Raw genomic sequence first — 22004 nt, forward strand, 5'->3', positions numbered from 1 at the left:
TGCTGGCACAAGCATTGCCAAACTTCTGCTTGGGCAAGAAGGCTGCTAAACCTGAATAACATTTTCACCAATTGTAGTGATTAGAAAGCACTAAAATTTGCATGTTTCAAAAGCCAAGTTTTTATTGAATATTGCTGCTGTCTGGAATCGCTATAGATAGTTGAAACTGCCACCAACTCCAGTGCTTCCTCTTCCGAGTCAACAACCAAGGGTGTGCGTTCATTAAAATGAGACGAAATCGCAGTTTTTGTGTTGGGAAGACAAATTTGGCCATTCAAATGTGGTCTTCTGCAAGTCCTGTGGATGACACAGGTGCAGAAAAAACATACCAGCTTCTGAGTTCTGTGTGTAAACATTCCAACCCTACAAATTCTCTAGTGCAACTGGGGTGCAAAAAAATCATGCACACCCTCCTCCTAACGACGACGACGGTTGAACGCAAAGCTTACTCGTGATGAATTCTTTGGTTGGCCAATCCCACACCGCGAGCATGTGCTGCTATAGAGGTTTGCACCACTTTTCTAGAATACCCACAGCAACTCTTGCGTGTGCACTATGTAGGCCTAACGTTTGGGTTTGGGGTGTACCGCGAAAATTGGTACCTGCTGTTTGGCGTTCGCTTTGACCAAGCTGAAATGGAGCAGTCAGATAGACGCCGGCATCATAATTCGAGGGACCCAGGTTTAAATCTGGCCACGGAAGGCGTTTTTTTCTTTCACTTCACCTGCGACCATTCATCGTCAGAGAGAGTTGGCTTTCCTGCAGGGCGTATTGGCGTACAGCGGCATCAGTGAGGACACGAAAGCTTCACTTTAAAAAGCTAAACTCTGGATTGGTCGATCTGCACCGGTTGAGAAACGAAATAGTGTGCCATAATTTTGTGGTCAAAATAGCCACACTGCACTGTTCAGATGGTCTACATCCAATTCTAACGAGAATATTGCTTCTAGGCATAGTTTTCTTTAAAAATATGCACTTGGGGAACAAGTAAAAAAGGTATTCAGATTTGCTTGCAGATTTAGTGCATGTTGATTGGTCAGGTGGCTTGTTTAACACAGAACTTTTTTTTTTGTGTGTGATGTGTGCCTGGCTCCTGGCCTTGCTCCAGCAAAAAATTTGTTGGCATGTACGCACATAACAAAGCCTTCTACAGCCGCCTTCTACAGCCATTGTACCCTGCTCAATATACCCTCCAGCTAAGGTCAAAAAGCATCGAAGGCTTATGCCAGTGGTACGCAAGTTCTTGACGAGGAGCATTTCATCTTAGAATGTGATGTCTTGGCTCCAAGTAAAAATTTCTCTGCATATGGTGTTGTAGCATAGAAGATCCAGACAGACAATGGTGCCTGGTATTCACAAATAAAAGGACCTGCTCAGCTAGACAGGAGTGGGACAGTGCGTTGCTGGCATTCAACCTCACCACCGCCGATTCCAAAACCTTGCACAGGTTTTATGCTAAGGCACCTCGTTGTCTTCAGCCGGACCACCGTGGCATGTAGGAGCACGCTACAAAGTGTCATCACAATGCATCGGCACAGCTGCTCCTCAATCACGGGCAGATGGTGATTGTGGAGATGGCTCTCGTTAGACGATCGTTCGACGCGGTCGTCCTACTCCTCGCCAATGTGGGGGGTAAGGAATGAGGGGCAGAAGTGCAGCCCCACTCCAAAGAGACTGATGGGTTTGCAGTGTACCTGAGCAGCTGTTGTAGTAACACGGCCTCATCCTTGTCATTGTGCACCGGATATTTTTATTCAGGTCTTGCTGTTACGTACAGAGCTACCACAGGAGACAATCGTGCTAATCAATGCAATTGCAAAACGGCGATTCAGTGCACAGAAGTTGACTCGTGCCTGTGATTGAAACTGGATGAAACTGCACACGCACTGGAAACAAGTAACGTGAAAAAGCTCCAGGATTTGAACAGTGCGGTTGAAAATTTAGTTGGGTTTCTGAAATGTTCATTTACATACATAACTTTTTGATAGAAAATAAATTCAATTAAATTTAATCTCAGAAACACACTTATGTGCAACGGAACAATAGTCTACTTACTATGCACTCAACAAAGTTGTGTTCACTGTCTATCGAAAAAAAATAACAGCAAGCAAGGAGGAAGCTGGCCCAAAATTCACGCCTTGCTTGGCTTTTCATGAAGGTTACCTGCACACTTAAGCTTCACACTAGTTTTTCACTTGACTCCTTAAAAGGTAGAAACATTTTGCATGAATGCCAATGCACACAGCTATAAACGGTTTCCATGCACGCCCACATGCATGAACAAGCAGTCCAGTTATGGTACGCTACAAAAAGTAAATTCAGCAGTTATTTTGACTGTGCACTCCAAAAGCACAACACAGGTCACACAAACATGTTCCTGTTAAAGTTGGCTACAAATGAATGCACAAACACCTCTATGAGTCTTAAATGCACAGGTTGCCGAAACTCATCTATACAATACAAAAGTTGCGGTGCTCATGTTAGCAGAGATTTTATTCAGTCTGGAGATGTATCTTTTTTTTTTTCCCATGGATGAACTGGTAGCACTCGTGCAGACGCAAACACATTCTTCCAATAATAGGCTGACTGCTCGCGATATGGCATATTACACAACGTACGGCCAACAGTTAAACGTTAAAGTATTTAATATAAAAACATTTTTTAATGTGCAAACTGAACCAGACATCTATTCCCCAATACCTATCATAGGAAAATTATTAGTGCCCAGTGAATGTTTAACAACCTCGCAAAAGAAGCCATCTTGCCTCAAAATAGCACCTACAGTGAACGCTCATTAATTTGAACTTCAATAATTCGAATCTATGGATAATTTGAAGTGTGATATTTGGTCCGGCCGAGCTCCCATAGAAGTCTATTTATAATAAAGCCCGTTAATTCGAACGCGAGTGGCCTCCGCCATGGATAATTCGAACTACGCGCCTCCGTGCTGGTACCTTGGGGCCTGACCCACAGCCAGAGAAATGCATGCGCTGTCTACGCACAAGGCTGTGTGGATTCTGGAAAGAAGAGAAAAACGGAGATGGAAAATGAATCTGCTAAAAGCAGTCGAAAACTTTCACGGCAGCTGTTTTGGAAGAAGTTTCTTTGCGGACAACGTCGATGTGGACGCGAGTTCAGGGTGTGTGGCGTGGTGACAGGCGACACCATTTCTGAGGCTAGACTCGCAGAGCCTGTCACTGCCAGGGACCACGCGGAGGAGGCGTACGGAGCACCGGTGCGGCCATCGCTTGTAAGTGATGATGGCATGGAATGCCGCCACTCTCGTTTTCAGCTCTGGAGTATACACAAAAGGGAGGCCTTTCGCTACATTCAGTTGTTGGAGAAAAATCTGCTGGCTTTCACCTTCACGGATAAAAGGCAAGCTTCACTCGAGGACTTTCTCAAGCAATTAATTGCTGACACACTCCACTGCTACCCAATCGCATCGTTGGGCTTTTGTTCTTCGCTTTCGCTAGTTCGAACTTGCATTAATGCGAACTGAGGTGGCCTCTTTTTGCAGTTCGAATTAACAAGCTTTTACTGTATATCTTCTAATCCTTGAAAACATTCTATGACGCCACTAAGTGCCTAAGGAACAAATACAACCTGTTAATCTCAGACTTTCCCTATGAATGCTTACTTGTTCACAAAACCTTCAAGTTTTTGACAGGAACTTTTCTCACATTCTGAACTATAATCCAGCACTCCAGGATAGAAGTGGCACTGTACTTTGCTGACGAAAAAAACAAAAGCAACAAGAACACAACGGCAGTCACTAAATCAGAGGTATGAGTGTACTGAGTGTCTGAGTGTCTGAACTATAATCTATGAGTGTCTGAACTATAATCCAGCACTCCAGGATAGAAGTGGCACTGTACTTTGCTGACGAAAAAAACAAAAGCAACAAGAACACAACGGCAGTCACTAAATCAGAGGTATGAGTGTACAAATCTGACAAGATTGTTTTTACAGTGCTAACGTACATGACAGAAATGTCGCTAGAGATAAGGTGGTTTCACGCAGAAGTTAAATGCACATTTGCAGGCAGCTATGCCATCAGATCAACATGTAAATAAGCACTGGAGCAAAAATCTGAGATAAATAGACATTCTGTACATTGCAACGCAGGTTCTGAGCACATTGAACACTGATAGGACATCGCACAATGCACTGCTTAAGTACAATGGCTTCACCATACCTCAATTAAGAACCTTGACGTTACTACCGAATTCCTATGGCTTTATTTGCTGACTGGCACGTGCAGGTAACAACTTGAACAAGTCAGCCGTGTCTCACTTCAGGAATAAATTTGGGCAAAGCAAAATCCATAAGCTCTCCTTATTGGCGGTTTTTCAGTACAACTGCACACTACAAACAAAATTTCTGTGCATTAGAATTTACACCTGAGACAGCCTTATGACAGAAGCCATCATAATTAATGCAATTTCGCTGATATTTACATTCTAAAAACAGGCAATGCTCACAGGAGGCTTGAATATGCCGAGGATTCAACTAATAGCGCAGTCAAGATTCGTGTTGGGTAGACCCTCGACCGTTTGTGCCACAGCTTTAATAAGGTAGGTCATGGTACCGTAACAACCACTGGGTGCCGAGTCGTAGAAGTGCTCGCATAGATTGGCCACTCTGTTGCAGCTACTTCTGCTGATGCCATCCGTGGCACAACACAGTGTGGAATCTCCATTGCATTGCTTCTGCAAAAAGAACATGCACCGGAGGTTACCCAACTTCTGTCACATGCTACCCCTCTTAATACTACTGAGCACACGGACATAAGTGAATGCGACAACAGTTCCTTGTGCTGTGGTTCCCCTTACTCTAGCTTTTGGCTGGAAGACGTCGCACAGAATGAAGCCTCCCCTTTGGCGGTCATGCTTGCAATGGCCTACTCACCTGGTCTTCTAGGAACATTTTGTAGGCATGGTGCACCAGGCCATCGATGCTGATCACCTTGTTGATGAACGTGACCACATTGTGTTCAGCCAAGAGCGTGAGCACCATAATGGCTTCAACCATCAGCTGACGATACTCTGGCTGCGGGATGCAGTTCAGCACATGCTCAAACTCCAACGCAAACTTGAGCTCTCCTTGTGTCATCTGGAAAAGAACAACAGGGAAGTAGCAATGTGATTCACAACTTCCGGCACAAGTGGCCACTTCTGATGCCCTGCCTGGTGAACTCTGTTTGCTGCTTCTGAAAAAGAATCTTGTTCAGCCCCCAAAATTCACCCCAGCATACTGAGGCAGTGTATGTCCACTTATGAAGTGGTGCAGACCGCGAATTAAACGCAGCAATAGCCTGCGTTCTGTGCCTAGAGTATACCCAAGTGCTTTTATTTAAAGAAAAAAAATGCAAGGGAATGTCTAATAAAAAAAAAAGTCTGAGGGCTCAAGCTTGAAAGCCTGAGACAGTGCCTTCAAGGCATAATGTCGAACAGGGGGCTTTTTTTTTTCTTTTTTCAAGCAGTGCTTATGGGTAGTGTTCACAGATGCTCAGCGCAGAAAGTGCCACTACTGCAGTGTTCAGAAAGCGGATTGCCACTCTGTGATATCAACCACTGCCTTGGTTCAAGTAAGGCCATATTGCAGCTGTATTTTCAAACGGGTGGAAACCACGAACTGGGCGGCAGTAGTAGCAGCGCATAGGAGAGGCCAACACAGAGCACAGGTGGCCAGGTTGGCACCACGTGGTAATGAAGAAGCAACAGATCTCCAAAAACTTCAACACTTAACTATTGCACATTAGCATTAAAGTAACAATCAAGCAATACAACTGCTCCATTCAAAAGCAAAGATCCAAATTGAACGTAAATTGTGTTTAATTAGGCTAGATAAATAAGAACACATAAACAAGGGCAGCAGTGCACCAGTGACTTTCTCTGCATTTCCTTGGTGATGTCACAGACTGGAAACTGTGACTGGCTGGCACTGCATGGTAAAAGCAACAGAAAATAAGGAAGACTAGATAGCGTCCTTGTCTAGTCACGCAGTCATTAACAAATGTCGATGCTACAAAAACTTGTGCGAAAAACCATTCATCAGCTGAGTGCCTGAAAATGTGGCACCACCTGTGAAGAGGCTCTTGGAACAAGATTAGGTATTTTGCCACATTTGCTACGAAATTGCGCTCGTCGTCCAGAACTGCGGATGCAGTGCTGCCCAAAGCATCAGGTGGATGGAACCTTGCGGCTGAATTCGAGCTTAACGATCTCCTGAGCAAAAGCTTCATTGTCTGAAACAAAAACAAAACCCACTGCTGTACCGGCACACAGGTACAGTGCCCTATGAGTGTCTTACTAGGTTTCACTGGTGAGAGCCAAACTTCTGTTTCCTATTGGCAGTGAGATGTTTGAGTGGCGCCCCCTGGCTCTGACGTCGGCTTAGGGACTCACGCCGTTGTCGTCTGCTACACTCCGCTTGTGAGGGGGAAACAGTGCCTCTGCTAGAAACCACCCGCTTTGATGCTTTAGGGCATTAAAAAGCGTATTTTCAGTAATTAAGTTATTTTGCCAGCTTATGACACCTCTGAATAATTTCAAGCAGTATCCCGCACAAGTCTGGAACACACGAGGAGAGAGATGAACTTTCTACACAGCCTCGGTCAGATGATCGTGTGTAACTCGTCACTCATCCTTTCTAGCTTATTCGCGAGGTTCAGTGCTAGGAGCTCCTCGATAAGTATCCAAATGCGTAGGCTTCCCTAAAATATTTTTGAGAGTCTCTCAATCTCAACCCGAACAGTTATGACATGATTACAGTGTTGAAGGCTTGATTTACTCGCTAACGAACGCAATAAATAGTATACGTGCCGGTTTCCAGTATACAAAAAGAATCGAAACCGATGAATATGTACAAGCAGCTCTTTATTGTTTTTCAAGTCTTTCGGGCGTAAAGAACGAATTCTGACCTACTCGGGATGGCATTCTATAAATTGAAGGAAATTTCTCTTACTCTCTGGTCTTGGACTGAGGTCCCCGCCCACTAACCAGCTCGATTTCACTGTTGAAGTTTTCTCCTCCTCTTCCAACTCCTCCGCTTGTGTGCAGTTTCACTGTAACGCATATCTGAATATTGTGAAGATATGGCTGTAGGAAATGTCACGAACTATGCCTCCAGGTCTGAGCAAACATAGTGTTACGGTATTTTTACCGTACGCGTGACTCGTTTTGCTCAATAAGGCTCCGTTACTGGTTAGAAGCCTGGTATAAAACCAGCACACGCCTATACACACAGTAGATTATTTAGAACTGAACCTACATTTTTTGCGGCCCATAGTGAATGTCGGCATACTTTCATGCCATGACACCGTTAAGTGATGTGATACAATACTTTCGAACATTCGGTAAGGTTACAAAAACCTTGCATACGATTACCGAAAATCGTAATGCCTTCTGCTAAAGCTGACAGCCCCGAACCCGAAGGCCTGGGAATTTTTTTGGTCTTGCATTTTCGCTGTTGTCGGTTATTAGCAGCTGACTGTTCCCTTTGTTCGAAAGATTTCTGGATACAGGAGCTGACACATAGCTCCGACTCTTCGAGCTTTGCACAGGACTGGCTTCGCTAGCAATGGGGCAACACTGGCAATGTTTCTTCCGGAGTGGTATCAAAAACTATACTTTAAATTATGCTTTGAGGTAGTGTATGCGATATTAAGTCTTTTATAATGATAAAAAGTTTGACATAAACAAAATCTGGTGCGGGCAAGCATCAAAAGTTGAGCGAGCCCGACTGAAGCAGACGACAAATGTGAGAATCCATAAGCCGATGTCACGAAGACACGCTTCGCAGCGCCGCCCGTGGTCACGCTCACCGCCAATAGTGCTGTGCCTTCTGACATGGCGCCAACTTACCGAGTGCCCAATATTGGCTGGTGCCTCATAATATGCTGAACCAAGCAGCAAATTGACTTCCAACTCCTTTAGTTGTGAACATCTAGGCAATGGCAGCACTGTTTCCAGTTGGACAGTAGTGCAGCAAGGCACGGCACGAATAATTCGAGCAAGTTGCATGCTGTCTGCATGGTCCCACCTTACATAGCAAGGCAATGAAATTGTGTGCAGCAGTGGTTCTCAGCCACGGCCAAACTGGGGACCCTTTCTGGGCTTGCAGAAGGGATGGGTGGATGTTGATACGTATCATATTGTCAAATGATTTACTCTCGCAGCTAAAGTCGCCCATTCTCCTATTTCTATGCCCTCCCTTTGTGTGTCTGGCTATCCCGCACAATTGCAGTGTTGCGCACAAAGCCACCTTTAAAGCATCTACTATGTGGCAGCAAGGCTTGGCAAAAGGAGGCTGTCGCAGAGAGACTCGCAGGCTTCCTGAAGTGGCCTCACAGACCCCTGGAGGTCCACAGGCCTCATTGGTGCACAGGATAGCAGTAGAGGGGCCAGGAAAAGCGGCACTGTGTGTAACAATCTGAGTTTTCTCTTAAATCCTTTGGGGGGCCTCACACCAGCCCCAACAAGCCTAAATGAAGCTCTAGTGAACAGCACTTGAACAACTTCTATTCTTTCTATTGAGGTAATGCTTTGTGACGCTACAATTAATTTGTTCTCAAAGTTTATTACAGCTCGCCTAATTACGTTTCGCTCCTTATAAACTGCTAAGAAATGCTGTTCCATGCAGTCTTGTCAGTGCCATAGTGCAGGTTTCTCAAGCAGGTGAAAAGTTATTTTCACACACCATTGCTCCCATTAGATTCAATATAATCTGTGGCCCCCCTTTTCACGTTCATTTGTACCCCTCCAGGGGTGGTGACCACACATAAAATCCCCTAGCACTCCTAACAAACGAGCAGGACCTACTCTTGTCCCCCTCCATGGAGCCCAGTCGGCTCGCGACAGCCTATTGAGCTTCCACGATGTCACTGCGCATTACCGCCTCACCCGCCGTCGATACCCGCCTGCTCACCCGGAACTGACTAACGCCGAGGAGCGACTCTGGCGCCTCATGCAAACTAACACTTTGTCATGTCGAGCCAGGCTGAATTTAATTTACCCTACTGTGTACCCCTCACCCAATTGCCCTGCATGTGGTGCACACGAGACCATCACACATCTTATGTGGAATTGCCCCAAAGACCCTTTTCCCTTAATACCCACTGGCGAGCACTGGGAGGAGGCGCTGGGCAGCTCAGACCTGCAGGTTCAGAAGAATCTAACGGAACGAGCGGCCGAGGTCACCGGCAAGATACAGCTGTCGGTCACCACACCTCAGTAACCCAGAATGTATAAAATAAAGTTTTCTCTCTCTCTCTCTCCTAACAAACCTATAACACCGAGGAACGAACGTATTGTAATGCAACAAAAAGGGACCACATTTAAAAGCAGTGAACTGCAAAACAGGCACTTCACTTCACGCCACTGCACTACAGTACATTACTTCTTAAGCATGAAGAAACTATTAGTCCAAATTAACTAGCTTAATTAACCCTTCCCAAGCTTCAAGTCAGCGTTTCGTGCAAAATTCGCAACAGACAAGTCTTGCTTGCCCAGAAATGCTGCAACTTTTCTGAAACGGTTTTAATAAGTGAACGTTGCTTTTTTGCGTGCAGTTGTTGGTTTGACTCCCAAAGGGTGCTGAGTGTCCACGAAAATAAGATTCCCGCTGTAAACATTTGATGAGGAGAAGAAAATGTGCTCACTAGTTGCGCTTTGAACATGGCAAGCTGCATTAGCAGTAGCTGCGGCAATAGAAGCTAATGCATCACACAATGAGAAAAAGAAGTAGAAAAGAAATACTTTTTTAATTAAAAAATTAACTTTTCCTGTATTATCTAATTTTTGTGCAATAACTACTGTTTCAAAAATGAGCACTTACATGTGCTGAAGCCATAACTAATGGCACGTGGTTCAATTAGATGCGAGCCACGAAGTATAAAAAACGTAAATGTGACATTTTCCCTCAATGAACGCAACCATGGTGCCCACATTAAGATTTGGTCTAAACCACCGAGAAAAAAAGCATAATGGGGGAGACATTTTTTTCATAAACAGAGAGCATTCAACAACAGCAAAAAGAAACCTTGACAATAAGATGTGCACACAATGAATGACTTCAAAACACAGTGGCCCTGAATTACTATATGCTGCATAGCTCAGTACTCCCATTTTTCTCCCAATCACAAGACAATGCAAAGGTCTGGTGTTGTAGTCTTTAAAAAGAGGCTACACTGTTTTACCTGCCACTTCCCCCCTTTTTACAAGGCACATTACCCACATCAATGTCATTATTGGCCCTAATTTGGGTAGAGAGAAAAAGGGTTGGAACATGTCTCCTCAGGTTGGTCAGAAATGTTGCAGGTGCACAGCCAGTCATTTTAAAGCACAAAAGTAGTGCCCCACCCTCAACGATCATTTGTCAAAATTTCAACTATTTTTCAAAATTCTACACACACAACCACCAAGTCTTGAGAAGATTTTTGAATGCAGGAGCCCAAATTTGGCATTCAAATATGGCTGCAGCATTTAGAAAATAAAGCAAAACAACACAAAAATGTAACTTGCACATACCTCCCGAGTCAAATGCTGAGACAGCACTTTGCCTTCAATGGAGAGGCCAACGCACTGCAAGAATAACAACATTTTGAACGTCATTAGACAGTGCCAACATCAACAAAAAACGTAAGCTCATGTCGTATTTCACTAAAACAAAAAAAAAGGCAGCACTGCAAGCGCAAGAAACAGCACATGCTGCTCACCCTCTCGAGCAGCTTCCAGGCCCGTGGATAGAAACCCATGGGCACCCTGTTCAGCGCTCCATCCAGTCTCCGCCTGCGAATCCACTGGCCCTGGCGGTCAAACGACTCGTCTGTCTTCCTTGTTGCTGTGGCAATGCTGTCTCTCATGGTATGTTGCAGGGCATCCTGCAAAAAATGGAATAACAAAGGCTCACACGCGTCATGTGGCTACTGAACATTAACCCTCTGGGGAAAAATGAAAGATGCTGCCTTTTATTCCCAGGTCAGTGTTCCTTCTATGGACCGACCACAGCTACGATATGCTGGCAAAAACTCCAGGCTGCAGCTTACAGCACCTCCCATTTTTTCCAAGGCCAAAGGTCCAACAGATGTGAAAGACTTTCCGTTCATTCATGAAGTATTCAATGGCTTCTTGACGTGAAGCGTGCTATGCTGCTGCAGTTTTTTTGTGTGCATAAGTGAATAAAATGTTTCTGTTAATGCCTCAAGTGTGTATTTATTTGCCCACGAGCACTACAGTGATTATTCATGTTGCTATTTGGGGAGTTTGCAATGCAATTTTCTATACTGAATTTTGGCTTATCAAACTATTTTGTAATATCTGCACTGTTCATATAGCGAGGTTTGACTACACCACATTCTGTGATAAAATGTGTTTTACAGTCCTCAGTGGATTTTATGGCTTTTGAGAGTCACATACCAGACTCAAGGTGTAAAGGAGCTCACACTTGCACAAACAACAACAGCAGAAGCTGAGCATTTATGACAATTTTTACTCCACAGTTTCTTTTAATTCTTTTTCTGTACACTCACGGGCATAACCTAGAAAAGTAGCTTATTAGTACAGGTGAGCGAGTAATCGAAATTTACAATACGAATCAAAAACTTTCCTTATTTGAAGCATATTCGATTCGAGAAAAACATTCGGAAGTTCCCAAATATTCGGGAACGACCGATAATTCCGAAAAATCGGCAAATATCCGTGCAAGTAACGAATTATGTGTGCGCCCCGCATTGTCCTAAAGGCCCAACTACATGGTCCCATAATTACAGACGTACTTGCGAATCGACAAAAGCGCGCAGAAGTACGCAACGGCAAGCGGCATGAGGGCGAGCAATCCCACAAGAACAGCCTTGACCATGCCGAATGCTGTTCGGATTAGGCCTAACACTGCTCAACCCGCTTCAATCAAAGCTTTCCTTTCATATTTGACCATTAAGTTGCATCCGAACAAAGAATGATACAACCAGGACCTTTTTTTTCTTTATCACGCCAACCCACTTTCAATGTAGGTGGAAACGCACAGCGGATACAGCGTACTCTGCTCTCTCTGCCTTCCCCAAGGGCTGACTAGCCAGACACTTGTATGGGCAAAACTGGCTTCATCGCACAATGAGTGCAGGGTCACTGCATGGATATCTATAGTTCGTAGTTTGTGCGGATTAGATTTATTATACAGTGTAGACCGCTCATAACGTATGTCGCGGGAGCCGCGAAAATCCGCACTATAAGCGGTACCTCACTATAACCAAAACACGCGCGAATTCAACCACATCGCCACCGATCTCTCAAGTCAACCTATATTTATCATCACTCAAACGCACAGCACTTAAAAACGAAAGCACGGTCTATATTTCATATTATTTTTAACACCAGCCGCTGCTGCAGGGCAAAAGCGCAGTCTCACAAACGGCGAGCGCGGCTTTAGCTTCCGTTGTGTTTGTTTTGAAAGACCATGGCTGCGTTTTTAGAGTCTATGAACAGATGCCACAAGACGTGATAAAAACGCCAGCGGGATTTTTTCTTTTTTACCCCACCTTGTGTTCACGATGCCGAAGGCGGCTGCTTATCAGCGCAACGTACTGGTGGTGGAAATCTTCGGCTTCGCGTGGCTCGAATGTTCGGAAAGGGAAAGAGCGGTGGCTTATCTGCAACAACGTTCTAAAGCGTGAACCGCGTGGTAGATTTGGTATCGCGAAAACGTGCAGTGCACGCCAGCGTGGATACAACTGGTGTGGTGTGGGCGGCGCGGTAAAAGCCCTCCCTGTTCTGTGGTAAAAGGTGGCAACATGGCGTCGGCACTGGCCGTGAAGCGGTGCAAGCAGTTCCAGAAAGTTCCAGCGACCGCTTCTAACCGCTCGCTGAAATGCCACACGGGGCGCTAGCGAAGATGCTCATGCAAGAAAAGAGCTAATAATGTGGGCAAAAAGTGGAATATAAACTGCCATCCACGCTGCTTGTGAAAGCGCCCATCAAAAAGTACCGCGGTGGTAAGCCTAAACATCTCTGGCGCGGCTAGCCGGCTCAGAGCGCTTCGAATCTCCCACCATTAGGTACGCGTCTCCCCATTGGTGCAAGTCGTCAGGCTCCTCCCACTGCCACGCGAAGAAGCCACCGCGAGCGCGGAATCGTCGATACGAGCACGAAAAAAACAAAACAAAAAAAAACTCATGCGCAACGCCGATGTGCACGATTCGTGCGCGAAAACGGGCCATGCGGTTCACGATTAAGGGGGGACACTGGTCTTAAAACAATTTCTTTTAATTTTCAAGTGAATTCTGTGAAACTTGTCAGTCTTGCTGCTTTTTTCCCACTGATTTCAAATATGCCAGTATTTTTTCAGTTGGTCAATTAGTTCCCAAGATAATTAGAGATAATTAGCCATTTTTTCCCCCACAATTAACAAAACAGTGTTGGTCACAAAACTGTAATCTTTATATTTTCCATTACTATGAACCCTGCTGAATGCAATCTTGGAAACAGTTTTTTGATGCATCACTTGGAACTAATTTTACAGCTCATTAAACTTCGGTGTTTGAAATGGGCACTGAAAATGGTTCCTTGCCACTGGTGCTACCGAAGTTTAATGAGCCGTAAAATTAGTTCCAAGCGGTGCATCAAAAAACTGTTTCCAAGATTGCATTCAGCAGGGTTCATAGTAATGGAAAATATAAAGATTACAGTTTTGTGAGCAACACTGTTTTGTTAATTGTTGGGGCAAAATGGCTAATTATCTCTAATTATCTTGGTAACTAATTGACCAACTGAAAAAATACTGGCATATTTGAAATCAGTGGGAAAAAAGCAGCAAGACTGACAAGTTTCACAGAGTTTACTTGAAAATAAAAGAAGTTGTTTTAAGACCAGTGTCCCCCCTTAATAAAATCAACTTGCCGCGCGCGGACGGGGAGTCTGTCGCTATCTTCCGAGATGCATCAATCAAGGTCAGTTGTGGTTATCAGGTACGCACGAACTAAAGGGTGCCTATTTTTTTTTCTTTGGGTGTCTACGTTAGAGGAAGGCAAGGGGTGCACGCTGCGTCAGATGGCCGATTTCATCCTTTCTTTTTTCTTCTGCTACCCTAAAACGATGCCCCAGCTGCGCCGGTCGATCAGCAGACCCGCCGAAAAACCGCACTATAAACGGTATTGTGCTTCGGCCAACCGCATCTTAAGCGGTGTGCTTATGCATTGAGTTCTATGGGAGGCAAACCGGTGGTCGCAAAAACCCGCGTTATATCCGGTCCCGCACTATAAGCGGTTACGTTATAAATAGTCTACACTGTAGATCGTACAGACTTCGGCACAAAGGGCGGGTACAATGCACATGCTGAACGCTGAAGTTCGCTGAAGTGCGCACTCCCAAGTTATGTCGATGGTCGATTACACCAAGTTATGTCGATGCGTGAGCACATAGAGGAATGCGTGTAATTATTCGATTCTAACGTGCAAATCTTTTTCGGGAAGGTGCACCCCGGAATCGCATGCACGTCAGAATGGAGTACCGGTCAAAACATCCATATCATTTTGGTTGTTTAGCATGATGGGGCAACTGTGATAGTACATTTGCACAAGCAAAGTCCACTGCCACGCAAAATAAAAAAAATTGGCGCAGCTTGTACTAGTAGTGCAAGGCTGGAGAAACTATGGAGCTGGGGGTCGACCCAGCTTCTTCCGGTTTCACTAAGTTTAGCTAGGTTTTACTAGGCTTTGCTAAGTTTTGTTAGGGTTTTGACAGGCTGAATAAGTGTTGAAGGGTGAGGCCAAGTTTAGCCGGATTTGAAAAGGCCATTCCAGTCAGTCCCCCACACTGACAGCAAATCCCAGGGGGCAGAAGCTAGGTCAACCCCCAGCTCCGCTGCTTCTCCAGCCTTGCACCACTGGTGCAAGCTGTGGCAATTTTTTATTTGCATTTTTGTCGCCCAAGAAAGACTAGTACCTTTGAGATGGTATAGCAAGGGGCATATGCATATACCCCTTGTGCTCACACTCGAGCAGGCACACAAGCCGGCTTCATTGTTATAATACCCTATCTGTGGTGGTGTACCCTTTACAGGAAGTGCAGTTTTTCTTTTGTTAATGCCACCGTACGAAGCTCCAGCTTAAACAGCTCCGCTGTTAGAAAAATACAATCGAGGTTTAACTTTTCGCGTAGAATGAAGGCACTCACTGCGTGCAAGGTATTAACAAGTGGGGAGCACAGTTCACGCTACGGACGCCAAGTTCTCAACACCAGTTGCCGCGGGTTCTAGCACGTGCTAATGCGGTCCACTTTGGGAGCGATGTGAAAGGCTGCGGACAAAACGATCCGGGCCTGCCAGTCATGGAGAACTTTCAGCGGCAAGCTCGGAAATAAATGTTAGGTGCAACTGCCGGGTCTCCGACGAAGGGAGAGGGGCCGCCGCTTTGCTATTTCTCCAGCCTTGCACCACCAGTGCAAGTTGCACCAATTTTTTTTCCCAGTTTTGGCCATTGATTTAAGAGCACCACGGCCCCAACGCGTGGTTTGCCACACAGTATGTTGTGATTTGAGGTCTGCGAGAGCCGTATTGGCACGATAATAAATGATGTTCGTAAGGCCATAAAAACAACTTGCCTTGTGAAGAAAATTTTTGCACTTTTCTTTTTTTCTTGGCAAAAATGTGTTACCAGGGAGCAAGGAAGCGTAAACTTCCTGAACACGTTGAGCACTTAACGTTCAATTCTGCATGATAATTTGTTATCCGTTCATTACCCCCCTATACTCCGGTTCATTACCCCAAGCGTCCCTCGAGGATGGTGGCGTCTGCAAATTAGAGTGGAACGTGCGAAAAGATGACCGGCCTGACCCTGTCCGAGATCTGCGCATGCGCAATGGCAAGCTATCTCCAAACCAGCCGCTATAAGCAGATGTCGCCAACACGCTCTGAAGCCGTGTGCTCACTTGCCCTAGACAAGCCTGACGCGTACTGTACTTTTATTACAAGGGTAAGTCCTCCTTGGAAATGTCTTGGTTTTGTATAATACCTATTCAAATCTAACTTAAGCTCGTTTTTACCACTCGAAATTTTTTTTCCCCACATAATTCTTGCAACCCCCAACTCCACACTTTTCTGGAAAAAAAGTGCAAGGATTACGCGAGTAAATATGGTAATTTTTTACTCTAAACCACCACTAGAATTACTGTTTTCCTTTTCCCTTCATGCAGCTATCTAACAAAATACAATTTAGAATGAGAATCTGCGTGTTGTTGTTATGGGTACTCGCAGCACAATAATCTCCATAAGAACAGTGCACAGTTGACAAGAAATTTTTAAAACATTACACGCCAGAGCAACATATCTGGACAAACAAGACTGGTCATCAAAGCTGCAAAGGTTAGGCAGGTGCAAACGTTGGTGACAGTTTGCAGCTATTGTCACTCCTGTGGTGGTGACTTTCTTACACTTGGCAGGCTCCTGCCCCACATGGCGAGTCACTCACCACCTTGTTGCATGCTAGGCAGCACAGCCAGTTTGGAATTCAAATGCATCCCCACCCCAAAGGACAGAATAGCATGCACACTGCCAGTTACCCCAAGTCTGGCTTACAAGCCCACAATGGACATTTTATACACTCCAATAAACTGTGGCTTGAAACTGGCACTCTGCCCAGCGTGGTTGCCATCAATTGCGTCTTGACGAAATTGTTCACAATTTGCTAAAGCTGCCTGTTGTTTCGATATGGTTTAAAAAAAAACAAAAGAAAGGCGTACCTTATTCATTTTGCTGGCTTGCACAGAAACGACACCTTCACTACCTACAAGAAACACGACAAGTTGAAATTAGGATTTATCCATCATCCCCAGAGATGAGACTTGTCAGTTTTGCCCGACACGCACATACACACAATGCCTGCCCCATACTCACTGTTGCATATCACAAACTCCTTGCCGCTCAGTATTTGTCGCAACAGCATTTTCATCTCAAACGGCCGCATGTTGAGGAGGTACTCAGACGCCTCGTCAGCTGAAAAACACGAGGCCGGCTGCAGGCGTCGGCAGAGGCACAGCATGCTCTGCTGCTCGACCAGGCCGCCCCCCTACCTGAGCACTGGAGGGAGCGGCCCAGCTCGGAGACCATGACCTGGATGATGAGCCCCACGCGCAGCCTCAACATTTCCTGAAAGAGCTCCGGCTCTGTGCGAATGAACATGGACAAGTACACGAGCAGTTCCTGCAAAAATAAAAACGGGGCCATGCCAAGTTCCTCTTGCAATTGGGCGCCGTGCACTGTGCCGCCTTCCTTTCTTGGGCTGCCATTGTAAAGTAATCTACTGGCTCTTATTGCCTAAAGTGTATGACTAGTCTGCAGCACCGAAACATAGTGTGCCTAACACAGCTTCACCATAAGGGGCAGCAATACAGCTAGGATTTCATGTACACACAGACAAAACATATATGGTAGAAGGACAATTAAGCAGCCACTGTGCATAGGGCTAAAATTTAAAAGTAAACAAAAAAAAACACTCAACTTTAGAGCAGCAAAGTAATTGATAAATGAAAAGTGTTACAAGGTACTTTGGTGCCGTAAAACTGGCATTTTCTATTCTATACGACTTGGCGTCCCACTCAGGTGAAACAGCTCACATAATACGTGACAGTTCAAGCACGCAGGAAAGAGGAGATAACTTTAAACAGCGTGTCCAGGACTAAATGTGGCTTTGAAGCCCCACATACCCCACTGTAAGATACATAAAAATGCACCACTCTTTCAGCCACTTTTAGCTTTATGGGTCCTATGCACAGCACAGCACGATGTACATAATAAAAATATTTTGCACATAGGAGACTCCGCACATTAAAACATTAAAAACTCGCTTAAAATCAGACAGTAATTTTCAATATGACAGAACTGCAATCAGCCCAGATGAGATATAGGAAATTGAATTATCAGGCAAGTTTTGACTGCCTTCTTTTTCTTTTCCTCGCACTTAGTATTCTGCTTCTTTATTTTTTTTTCCTGCTTACTTGCTGCTTACTGCGCCACGTCAAAGGCACTATGTTATTCATTGGTGCATTTTTATAAATAAATGAAATAAATCGCAAATGGAAAATTCAAGCAATATTCCGTGCAGAATGCGTGTAACAGCAGAAGACTTCCACCAACTTCGGCACAAGAGAACAGCACTTTTAAGACTATTGCAGCCATGCAGTGTAGTAAGCAAAGTAATGTATTACTTCTGAAATACTCCTGAAAATGTCAGATAAGTGCGGGCAATTTAAATGCATGCATCAATACATGCACTACAAAGTTTGCAGTTCTTGAAACAAGCACTGGTGAAAAATGACAAGTTAGAGACAGTTGCAAGTAGGCTAGGCAAGGGAATTTCTACAAAATCGATGCAGAAAACTAAATGCACTGAAAACATGCAACTTGATATTCCGTTTTATAAATTATAGCTCCCCCTTCCCAAACACCTATAAGCAACTAGTTTTTACAAACCTATAAATACTGCAAACTTTATGAACTCTTACAAACACCAACTAGAAATATATACCTGCAGGTTTTCCAAACCTGCAGCTAACCAGGCCAGTAGTCCAAAGTGGTTCTATGCTTCCTAAACACTCGGGGCTACTTCAGTAGCTGCAGAACACATCTGGCCGCCACTCCCAAGAAGACATGCTTCATGCATGTTTCCACTGCTGGAAACGCCACAGCCACATCTTGATGCATGTTTAAAATTTAAAGTGTTGATGGTTTTAAGCAAAACTTCATTGTCGTAAACTTTTTAGGTTTGGTCAGAATGCAAAAACCTCCCATTTTCCCAAACCATCTCAATCCAGTCACCAGAGGCCTCAGTGGTATTAAGTAGGTAGCTCCAGACATATTTAAAATAAGAAAGCATTAATAATATGAAAACGGTCACTACCAAGTGTGCACTATTCCAAATCATCTGTTGGCAGCCAAGTTTCAATGTGCCAAAGTTAAAAAAAACGTAAAAAAAAAAAAAACACAGACTCCATTGTGCACTTTGCATGTTATAACAGTGAAAAGTGTAGCGCACTCAGTAGATCAGTACGCCAAGGGCAGGCAAAGATAAGTCAAAATTCCATGTTTTTGTCCATCCCAGATCAAATTGCTGCAGGTTGGTTCTTGCTGAACAAACAAAACTATTTCATAAGAAATTTCTAAACTCTCACTGTTGTTCCATTGTAAATACAGTACCGTAAAGTTCCGAAAGAACGCCCACCCAAAATAGAGAGACATCAAGTATAAAATACGAAATGGACAAACTCTTGGGTCAGGTGTGAAAAACTACAAAAAAGTGGCTGCACTGCCAACCAAAACTGCGCAGGTATCAAGAAAAAAATATCAGGTGGGCGAACTTTCAGGTCAACTACGGAAAGGACAAATAAGTGTTCGCGTCAACACATGAACAGATGATTCGCGCTTATTTTGTTCACTTGTTAGCACCAAAGTCCTCGATTAAGGAGGTGGGCAATCTTTGGGGACTTTTAGTAAATTGAATATTTCACCCCTAAAGGGAGGTGGGCAATGTTTCGGGGGAGGGCGTTCTTTCAGAACTTTACGGTAATATCTCATTACAACAAACTTGGAGAAGGAACTGAAATTACTTTGTTAAAACTTATTGTTATAAACATGGCCTCTATCCACTTATCACAAAGAGTCACTTCATCATGTGCACTAGCCGCTTATGAGCCATTTCAATACAACAAATAGCTCCAATTTTGACTTCAATTTTGGATGCCATTGTAACTTTGGTCACCAATTAAAAACTTGGCTACTCTAAGCTTTCATGTGCAGTGATAAATCCTGGCCTTTTCCCATGTAGTCTAATAAATAAAATGTAAAAAAAAAGAAAGAAAAAAGTCTACTCTTGGGAAGGACCATCGGTTCTAAACACCATAGCAATTAAACAGTTTTTGCCAAAGGGTAACTGCTCTGGCTCTCAACGAGGTGCACGAGGAAGCTTCACATTGAAGCTAAATTTGGAAGCTGGGACTTCGACTTTCCCTCACTGCAGGAGAAAACTTCTCATTCATTCTGCGGGTTTCTCCTTGAACCACTTCACCCTTTCTGCTCTTCCACAACCAGGCCAATAAAATGAGAAGGGAGAGAGCAGGTAGGCTATCAAGTGACATGGAACGGACATCCCCTCACGTCAGTGACGAGCTGACTGACAAAGAGTGCGCGCGCATTCTTCCTCTCTGTAGGCCACCCTGACCCGCACCCTATTGGCCATCATCCATGAAACGGGTGGATGGCGTGTCAGGCTACAAACACAAAACCGTGGTCGGAGCTACAGCAACATGTCACACGACACAGTCATTGGTGGCAGTACAAGTGGTGCAGCAGGCAGGAGGGCACCTGAGCTGAGTTGGGATGGGGGTTTGCTCCACACACCTTAGTGTTTAGTAGCTTCAGTAACTTGAACCAGGTTCCCTTCCCGTTCACCAATGCACATTCCTTTGCAAGAGGACCTTGCTGGTGCGAAGAAATAGATTGGGCGACGCACAGGCATGCAGCACGTCATCCAGTGGCTAGGTGAACAGTGCTGGGTGAGCAGTGCAGAGGGTGGAGGGGGTGAGTACAACACCATGCCATGCTGCTCGACAGAGTGGTGCAGGAGCCCCCTCATGCGCCCGAGGGAACCGGATGCCTTACTTGGGTCAACATAGCCGCACTTTTATCAGCACCATGGGCTTTGTAAATGATAATACGAAGCTGTTTCACCGGCTGCGGCCTACAAACACCACAAAAACGTGTTAGTCCCCGCTTCTACCGGCACGTGGTGACAACATTGCTGCGAGACATGAAACATGCTGCGCAAGACAAAAGCAACACACACGAGGTCTCTCCAGTCCTGCCTCTGTGGCACAGTCCCGGAATAATTTATTTTGAGTTATGCGTCAGCTTTGCCAGCCAATTTTTTTCTCCTCAAAATCAAATCTAATTTCATGAATGTGTGCACCTTGGCCTCCTCAATTCTTCACTGAACACAATGAAAGATATTAAAAAAACTACTGCAAAAAGTTGATTTATAATTAGAACAATAACAACAAAAAAGGCCCTAAATCAGGGCGCCATTTTACTACCAAAGTAATTTTCACAGCAGCATATGTCAAGTGAATGGCACACAGTATACTGCCAGCGCAACACATGCCAGTACAGACTAAAATTGCAAAGAATGAAGAATGGCATTTATCGCAGTGCAGTGAAAAGGTTAATTGAATAGGCCTATACAGTCAACGATGCTAATGATGCAACTCTCCTCCAACATTTATTATAGAACTGGAAAACAAAAATTGAGAAAAATAATGTGGCTTATCAAACTGCCTGCATAACCGGCCCTGTGGACAGCTGCATTCATAGCCAAATCAACAATACAAAATGATGATGTACAGTTAAAACAGATGTGCATAACATAAAACTAAACTGTAAAAGTGAGTTGTCTTTTTTTTTTAACCCACTCCTTTACCAGCTAGTCTTAAATGTCAGCATAGGTATATAGCTGGCCAATCTAGCCAGAAAGTACCCTGCATAGCACTTCTACCAAACAAAAGTGGAGGAGGGAACAGCGAGAATAGGCGATTAGAACGCAGGAGGCATCTTGCCTTGTGATGGTGTACTCGTTCATTGGTGGCATGCCTATTGTCACCTGCTTCTGCCTCACCAGCAGGTCTGTCACCGCCTGTAAGAGACAAAGGCATGGTGCACCCCTTTGGCGCAGCACAGACGGTTTTCCCTGCCAGTGAAAGGCACAGCACGATTTTGCAGCAGCCCTGAAAATGAGCCCACATTTAAATGGCTCTGAAGACAACCAGAATATTCTTTTCTTTTTTTCTCACAAACTAAACCTGCATGCACCAGTGGAACAATTTTTAAACTGCACCCTGGTCTCAAGTGACGTTGACAACACACGCAGAAATGTGCCTGACAGAGCAAGTGCCAGATGCCGGAGGCACTAAGGTTTGTGAACATGCCTTCTGCAATAAGACGTCTGCCCTCTCATGCTGAAAAGG

At 44.7% G+C, this 22004-nt stretch overlaps 1 protein-coding gene across 3 annotated transcripts in view; it reads right to left on the reverse strand.

The window, feature by feature from the left end:
- Positions 1 to 1706: 1706 nt before the first annotated feature.
- The window catches only part of LOC144152136 (putative phosphorylase b kinase regulatory subunit alpha), a 113949-nt gene continuing 93651 nt past the window's right edge, over positions 1707 to 22004 (reverse strand). For all 3 annotated transcript variants that reach the window (XM_077683352.1, XM_077683358.1, XM_077683367.1), the window contains 9 exons: positions 21597 to 21673; positions 20647 to 20725; positions 17064 to 17193; positions 16888 to 16986; positions 16734 to 16777; positions 10721 to 10885; positions 10533 to 10586; positions 4912 to 5115; positions 1707 to 4712 (listed from right to left, as the gene is read on the reverse strand). In XM_077683352.1, the coding sequence (XP_077539478.1) occupies positions 4509 to 4712; positions 4912 to 5115; positions 10533 to 10586; positions 10721 to 10885; positions 16734 to 16777; positions 16888 to 16986; positions 17064 to 17193; positions 20647 to 20725; positions 21597 to 21673 (1056 nt within the window). In that variant the 3' untranslated portion in view covers positions 1707 to 4508. The remainder of the gene's footprint in view (positions 4713 to 4911; positions 5116 to 10532; positions 10587 to 10720; positions 10886 to 16733; positions 16778 to 16887; positions 16987 to 17063; positions 17194 to 20646; positions 20726 to 21596; positions 21674 to 22004) is intronic.

This window comes from Haemaphysalis longicornis, unplaced genomic scaffold (genome assembly GCF_048455015.1).
Source record: "Haemaphysalis longicornis isolate Haplotype H1 unplaced genomic scaffold, Haemaphysalis longicornis Haplotype H1 scaffold_1, whole genome shotgun sequence".
Classification (NCBI taxonomy): Eukaryota; Metazoa; Arthropoda; class Arachnida; order Ixodida; family Ixodidae; genus Haemaphysalis; species Haemaphysalis longicornis.